Raw genomic sequence first — 8,251 nt, forward strand, 5'->3', positions numbered from 1 at the left:
TCCCTAGAGGCTAAGGATAAACCTTTGCCCTGCATTTTTCACATCAGCCTTTTATAGCGCCACCTTTGGGCCGACTTATGTAAAACACATTTTTGGATATTACTCCTTGAGATTTTATCCAAAAATCATGCAAATCGGTACACAGTATCTCTATAGTCATGTGATCAACTCCGATCCGTCTAATATTTCATATTCCATCCTGATTGGCTAATATTAGCTTCCAAAGTTTGCAGGATTGCTCCGTTTTTGAACAAAATGCCTCAAATCATCAACGCAGCTTGCGATTACCGTGACATTTGCCACACATATTCCCACTAGGTCAAGGAACAAATGCTACCTTTTTAACATTGTCCTGTTATAGCGCCACCAGCAGGTAGACTTTAGCAAAACACATTTTTGGAACACAATGCTTGAAATTATGCATGCAGCGTCCGATTGCCATGAAAGATCTAAGGTGAAGAACATATGCCACCCTTTTTACATTGGCCTATATTATACAGTAGCACCACCAGGACGCACGGCCTGGTGGAGACCTGTGCTCGGAAGAGCACTGCTTCTAGTTGAGAGTGTGCCCCGCGGGAAACGTCCCTTTTGGACAGATGGGTTCATCCGGTCCCGGTTGCCTTGTTGAGAATAGATAGTCGATTGCACTTAAAGGAGTAGTTCACCCCCAAAATGACTTTTTTTCTATTGATTACTCAGGCCATGGAGAGTAGAGTTCAATAATATTTTTTGGTTTTTGTCACATTCCTAAGACAAAAATTTGATTCGAGTAAATTTACCCCCATTGATTCCGGATGGTGACCCGTTTCGAAACGGGTCACCATCCGGAATCAATGGGGGTAAATTTACTGTTATCACATTTTTGTCTTAGGAATGTGACAAAAATCAAAAAATATTATTGAACTCTACTCTCCATGGCCTGAGTAATCAATAGAAAAAAAGTCATTTTGGGGGTGAACTACTCCTTTAATGTCCAGGTGACATTGGTTAGTTTGTGTTTTTGTTTCGATGTGTCGTTGTGGAGTGAGTCGCTTTCGCAGTTGTGGAGTGAGTCGCTTATTGCAGAAAATTCCTCTTCAAACCTTTATTGAACTCTGTAAAATAACATTCCAGAAAAGGAAAACGTTTCTTAATAATTAAAAAATAACTTTCAATAATAAATATCAGTGGCGAGGGAATCCTGGGTTAGGGTTGTTCACACAATATTTTGAGATGGAGGTCTGTGGCCAAATTTTGGAGGTCCTTCACATGAAAAGGTTTGAGCACCACTGACATAGAAACATAGGTAGGCCTATTTAAAAAAAATATTCAAAGACGTGCACAAAATTTCACTAAAAAATAAAAAATAAAATAGAAGCAGTGCTCTTCCGAGCACAGGTCTCCACCAGGGCAGGCGGCCTGTTATAGCGCCACCATGAGGCTGATTTGAAAAGTTTGAAGTGGCATTTCTTCCTCGGCCTAGTGGGAATGTCCGTGCACAATTTCACAAAAATTGCACGTTGTGTTCGGGATTTGAGGCTTTTTGTTCAAAACTGACCAATCTTACAAACTTTGAAAGCCAATCTCAGCCAATCAGGATGGAATATGGACAATCAGACAGATCCATGTCAATCACATGACTATAGAGATACTGTCTACCGATTTGCCTGAATTTTGGACAAAATCTGTAGGAGTACTGGCCAAAAGGTAGTTTTGCACAAATTGGCCTCCTGGTGGCGCTAGAACAGGCCCATGCGAACAAAGTGGGGCAGAGGTTCTGAATTGGCATCCAGGGAGTGTGTGTGCTCAGTTTGGCAGCGACCGGGCCAATGGCAAAATGGTGCATTTATATAGCACTTTTATCCAAGGCGCATTACATAGATTGTTCACCCATTCACACAAACATTCATACACCGATGGCGGAGGAAACCATGCAAGGCACCAACCTGCTCATCGGAAGCAACTAGCTGGTAAGAAACTGGAGGACACATGGACGCACGGACGGACGGACAGGGGCGAAAACATACTCTGGAGACAATCAATGGAAAGCTACAAGCTCGCAGCGCGGCACTGAGTGTATCACAAAAATAATGCGTAATAATGTGTTCCCAGCTCTATGGGTTAGACCCCCTCCCCCTATACAGAACATTCATGGGAGATGTGGCCCAGGGCATGCTCTAATGATTTAGCCTGGGCCCCGAGCCGCCGACCTTCGGGGGCGCCACAGCGGCCAAATCTAGGGGGTTGTAATGATGCTGAATCCATTGCAAGCATGTTTTTTTCATGAAAAAAAAAAAAAAAAACATTCCTTGGGCTACAAATGGCCCCAGAAAACGCCCTCAAAACCGTGAAAAGTGATCACTTTTCACAGTTTTTCATTAGAGCATGTGCAAAATTTGGAGCTTTTAGACTGATTAGCACGAAATGACCATGTTTATCTCCCTAACGCCCCCGACTAAAGCTCACAACTCGATGGGTTGTGAGCTTGTAGATCGGACCCCCCCCCCCCCACACACACACACACACACACACACACACACACACACACACACACACACACACACACACACTGGACAAGCATGCCTTCCAAGTAACTGTTTTACTTTTTGTGCAGTTTAAGCACTTATTTTGTTGTATTGCCTTGAATAATGAAATGTATTATTAATACAAAACGATTCTTAAAACAACTTCCTTTTTTGCTTACAGCAGCATTAACACACACACACACACACACACACACACACACACACACACACACACACACACACACACACACACACACACACACACACACACAGTGTCAATACACTGCATAAAATGAGCTATCAAAAATGGGTTGGGCCCATTGACCGTGATAGTGACCATGATACTGACCGTGATATTGACCATGATACTGACCGTGATACTGACCATGATACTGACCGTGATACTGACATGATACTGATCTCTCTCTCTCTCTCTCTCTCTCTCTCTCTCTCTCTCTCTCTCTCTCTCTCTCTCTCTCTCAGGTGTGGCATATTGATGGGAGTCATCCAATCGCAGGCTGAAAAGACTAGGTTTGAGGGCAGTGTGTGTCTGTGTGAAAGAGCGCGAGAGAGAGAGAGAGAGAGAGAGAGAGAGGGAGAGGGAGGGAGAGAGAGAGAGAGAGAGAGCTGATCCGTTGGGGATCATGTTAACCTTGGAGATCTGTTTTAATCTATTATGTTTCTTTCACCTTTATATTGAAGAATGAGGATCCCCCCGGGATGTTCCGGCAGCCCTGGTTTAACTCAATTACACCAGTGCAAAAGCCCACATTCCCAACACACAAACACTGTACGGAACAAACCTCTGTACCTCCAACCTATTAACACAAAGAAATGCAGTTTCTTAACCACTTAAGCCAGGGGTCTTCAACAGGGTCTTCCAAATCTTCCAATCCTTTTTATGTTAACAACTTGAACCCTATAGTGACTATATTTTGAGCACTTTAACCAAAAATAGCCGATCTACAAGCTGCGAGGCGTTGTGAGCTTGTAGATCGTCTATTTACGGCAACGAGCGTTGGTGTAGAGAGGAAAAAGAGCAGACTGAGTACAGACTGAAAGGTCAAGTTTATTAAGTATTGACGGTTCAAGTGGTTAAATAGCCTATCTGAAAACACAAATTGACATGAATCCAAAATACACTGATGACTGTGCTGTCAAACAATGAAACTGTATGGAATCTATGAGAAGGTTGTGTGGGTCCCCGCTTCATCTCTCTCTCAACTAAGGGGTCCCTGGCCTGAAAACGTTGAAGACCCCTGACTTAAGACCAGAGGTTTACTTCCATAGCCCTGCTAATGTGACGATACTTCAAAGGTTCTCATACGCTGTGTTGTGCTGTGAAGGCAAGCAGCCATGTTGTAGCTTCATTTACCCAGTGCACAACACCAGTGCACAACTATTAAACATTCCATGCCATTGAGGAGTGTGTTCTGAGTTTCATTCATTGGCGGTTCTGTGCCACTGAGGAACATACTCCTCATTGGACTATTATATTACATTATACCTGGCTATAATGTACCCGGTGATGTGATGGGACTCCATTTCCCATGTTGCTTTGGGCGATTGTGACGTCATTAAGCCGCGCCGCATCCACCCGCAGCGTTTACTCATACTTTATTTCCAGATCGCGGCGATCGGCCTGAAACACTCTTTTTTACCGGGCTCCATCTAAGCGCAGGCTTTTTGCGGCAGCAATGTTTCTCCTCTGCGTAAAAAAAAGTAAAAAAGACGCGTTTCAAAACATCCGTTGGGTATGAATGCATTTGGGCAGTTGTTGATGGAAATGAGATAGCATTGTTGTTCGATGTCATGCTTTATTTTCATGTTGTAATATAGGACAGCATTTTTTGGCAAAAATCTGAGCTATCTGTGTGCAAAAGTTGGGTCTCCATATTGAGGATTCGACCATAAACGGCCATTTATGTTAATTAAAGGCTGTGTGACGTAAATCGCATACGTGCCCATGTATGGAGATCTCTGTATCTGTCAGTGCTTGTCACTCTTATGCCCATAAATGGAGATCCCTGATGGCTTCAGTAAGACTGTATGGAGATCTAGGTATCTGTCAGTGCTTGTCCTTCTTAGGCCCATATATGGAGATGCCTGGTGGCATCAGTAGGAATGAATTAGTTAATCCGCCTCTGCCAGGGTTGTTCATTGTTTTCACCACATTAACTCATGAAGACCAACGGAACGCACAATGTGACCACAATGTGTAAACACGCCGTTTGTAACATCCAACAATCTTTCCTTTCATCTGGAAACGACGATCCATTCTTTAGTTCTGGTCCATTGGAAAAAGTTTGTTTTGACGAAATCACAATCCGGGAGAAAAAAAAAACTAGTTATCATATCCATTTTTCTCAATTTGCTATCTTTGGTCTGGTAATATCAGATAGCTGCCGATCCGACTGCTATGCCCATGTATGGAGATCTGTCAGTTTCTGTCAGTCCCTGTCCCTTTTATCCCCATATTGGCCCCTGCAAGCTTACAATGTCACAGAGTGACATCATCAGTGTCCCTCACCACTGTAAGGTGTCGGAGTGATGTACGAAAGTGTCATGAGTTTCTGCAGGGAAGAACTTTATGCCCATATATGGTGTTCCATGTTGGAGTGCCCGTTGGGCAGATCTTTATGCCCATACATGGTGTTCCATGTCCAGGCCAGTCTGTGATGTCAGACAATGATGTCAGCATGACAGGCGGTTATGGCGGCAAAACCATAGACATAGAAAGGTAGACGCCCCCTCCGGCTCATTATTATTATTTTTTTGGTTTGAAGCGAATTAAGCTAATTAAGAGATGTTACGCTGGACAGTGCATAAGAAAGGAGGACCAAGGAGATCCACCCATGCCGCTGTGGCAGTGGGGCACAAGGTGTACTCCTTTGGAGGGTTCTGTGTAAGTTTTGTGGAAACCCACGTGGGTCAGATGGATGTGTATGTCTTCAACACAGTGTCTTTGCGCTGGGAGAAGTTGCTCCCGGTGACAACTCCAACCGGAGAATGTTCCCTTGAGGTTCCCTCCGTGCGCTGGTACCACACGGCTGCGCTGATAGACAATACTGTCTACATCTGGGGAGGAGGGAACTGCGATGTTGACGACAAAGCCTTCAGCGTGCTTTATGTGTTTGACGTGGACACCCACAGATGGTCCAAGCCCAGCGTTTCTGGGACGGTTCCTGAGCCGAGGTTCGGCCACTCGGCCTGCGTCTTGGGGAGGGTCATGTATATCTTTGGAGGGCGCAGCACGCAGACTGGATCCAGGTCCAGTGATATCTACAAGCTGGACACCACCACGATGGCCTGGTCTTTAATCCATGCGCGAGGCACGCTGGCACCTGCTTCATCGTGTCACTCTGCCACCATGATAGAGAGAAAGATGTTTGTATTTGGGGGCCGATCGGATGACCAAGAGAGAGAGGACAAGGGCCACTACCACAACATCAACGTGTTTGACACAGAGACCAACTGCTGGCTGGAAATACCTGATGCACAGCATCCAGAGGGACGCGAGGATCATTCAGCCTTTGCTTACAATGGAGAGCTGTACATAGTTGGTGGCGACAACGATCGTATGGATCAGAGCGTCATTGATATTTGGAAATTAAATCCAGAGACATTCTCTTGGAAGAAGGTTGAGCCCATGGGGAAAGAACTAGGCCCGTGTCGGATGTGCCGGATGTGTGGGATTTGCTGCATGGTGGGAGATCGTATCATCCTAGACCTGGATACACCCCATGACCTGTATGTCTTAGACTTAAATCCAAGTCTGCTGACATTATGCAAGGTAGCGACTATTAAGTATGGTCTGGAGCAGTCAGGACTCCCACACGACATCAAGTGGGAATTGCATAGAGAGAGCAATTGATTTCCACAATTGCGAAGCGAGTATCTTTGAAGTCTCCATATTTGGGCAGGATATCAGCTCAAATCGGCTCAACAACCACCCATATATGAAGATTTCAGAATCACCAGATTATAAGCCCTACTGTACCGATATATAGGTTTCTTTTCTCGCCTTTTAATAACTAGAGCCAGCATCTCCATGTGACAAGATCAAGGGATATGCACCTGGGTCATACATAGGGTGGAGTGAATTGATCCCTTTATGCCCATATATGGAGAACACTGACGGCATCAGTAGGACTAAGTGCATGTATGTCAATGTGATGTCAGTGTGATGTAAAACGGATTTGTGCTTATATATGGAGATATCTATATCTCTCAGACCTTGTCCCCTTTTATGGGTGTATTGGTTGGGTCGGCGGTTCTACTGACAATTAATGTTGTTTCATACAACTGTACATTGTGCAAGTACAGTAGCGGCAGAGGTATCTTAAACAAAAAGAAAAGAAAAACACCTCTGAGTCCCAGTCACGCCTAATGGCTGACCACTACAATATTTAATTTGTTGGCTATTAGTCCGGCAGCCCCTGAGGTGGGGTGTGACATTTGGTATATTGTCTTTTTCATTGGCCTAAAATATTGTCTATATACATACATTCGTGAAACCATCTGCTGACCAGCTGTCAACATTGAGCAATTTATTTTATAGGGGATAAACATTTGGGTCCCATTAACTTTACCATATGGGGATAAAAATACAAAAAGTTAAAGCTGTTTTAAGTAGCATGTGAGGGGAAAAACTAGGGGTCTTTCATGATTTCGAATCCATTTCCTGTATAGTAAAGTTAATGGGACCCAAGCGTTTAGCGCCTAAATGTCTAGTCCATGGGTCTTCAACAGGGGTCCTCAGAGAGTTACTACAGGGGGTCCTCCAAATCTTTGAGTGATAGAACGTGTTTTTCTCCTTTTTTATATTAACCACTTGAACCCTAGTGTCCATATTCTGAGAACCAAACATAGCAGATCTACAAGCTCACAACGCCTCGCAGATCGGCTATTTTCGGCAAAGAGGTTTGAGGGGGAAAAGAGCAGACTAAGTACAGAGTGAAAGGTCAAGTTTATTAAGTATCGACGGTTCAAGTGGTTAAATATCTGAAAACACAAATTGACATGAATCCAAAATACTCTGATGATTGGATGAAACTACGTGTATATGGAATCTATGAAAAGGTTGTGGGGGTCCCTGCTTCATCTCTTTCTCAACTAAGGGGTCCTTGGCCTGAAAACCTTGAAGACCCCAAACGTGACAACAACCTGATTTGTTTTCCCCTTCTAATTCTGAGCCTAGAAAGAAAGAAAGAAAGAAAGAAAGAAAGAAAGAAAGAAAGAAAGAAAGAATCAAGCTCAGTTTTTCTCCCCACCTGACAAGCTGACAAACCTGAATGCCTGCGTCTCTCTCTCTCTCTCTCTCTCTCTCTCTCTCTCTCTCTCTCTCTCTCTCTCTCTCTCTCTCTCTCTCTCTCTCATATATCTCATATGATTCCAGAGAGAGCTAACCTTTCCTGGAGAAAAAAAGAAAAAGAAAAAAATCACCCCCTATCTAGTGCTTGAACAGGAAGGGTATTGCTGGGGGATACACATGCTTGCCCCCGTGCATGCGTACACATACACACACCAGCACTACATGAATGCTAGCTTACAACCAAAGTGCAGATATAAAGTATGGGTACATAAATAGAATACACAGGCTCACACGCAGTCGTGCACACACACACACACACACACACACACACACACACACACACACACACACACACACACACACACACACGCACACGCACCCACACCCACACACACACACTTGCAGGACAGTATAGTTGTATTTGCTGAGT

General features: G+C 44.2%; 1 protein-coding gene across 1 annotated transcript; it reads left to right on the plus strand.

Annotated features, from left to right (window-relative positions):
• Window positions 1–5,313: 5,313 nt before the first annotated feature.
• Window positions 5,314–6,381, plus strand: LOC308302252 (kelch domain-containing protein 3-like; the record flags this gene model as incomplete). Its single annotated transcript, XM_080746510.1, has 1 exon — window positions 5,314–6,381. The coding sequence occupies one exon, from the start codon at window positions 5,314–5,316 to the stop codon at window positions 6,379–6,381; it is 1,068 nt and encodes a 355-aa protein (XP_080602636.1).
• Window positions 6,382–8,251: the final 1,870 nt, after the last annotated feature.

The sequence above is a fragment of the Nannobrachium achirus genome (genome assembly GCF_963921795.1).
Source record: "Nannobrachium achirus genome assembly, chromosome: 17".
NCBI classification, from domain to species: Eukaryota; Metazoa; Chordata; class Actinopteri; order Myctophiformes; family Myctophidae; genus Nannobrachium; species Nannobrachium achirus.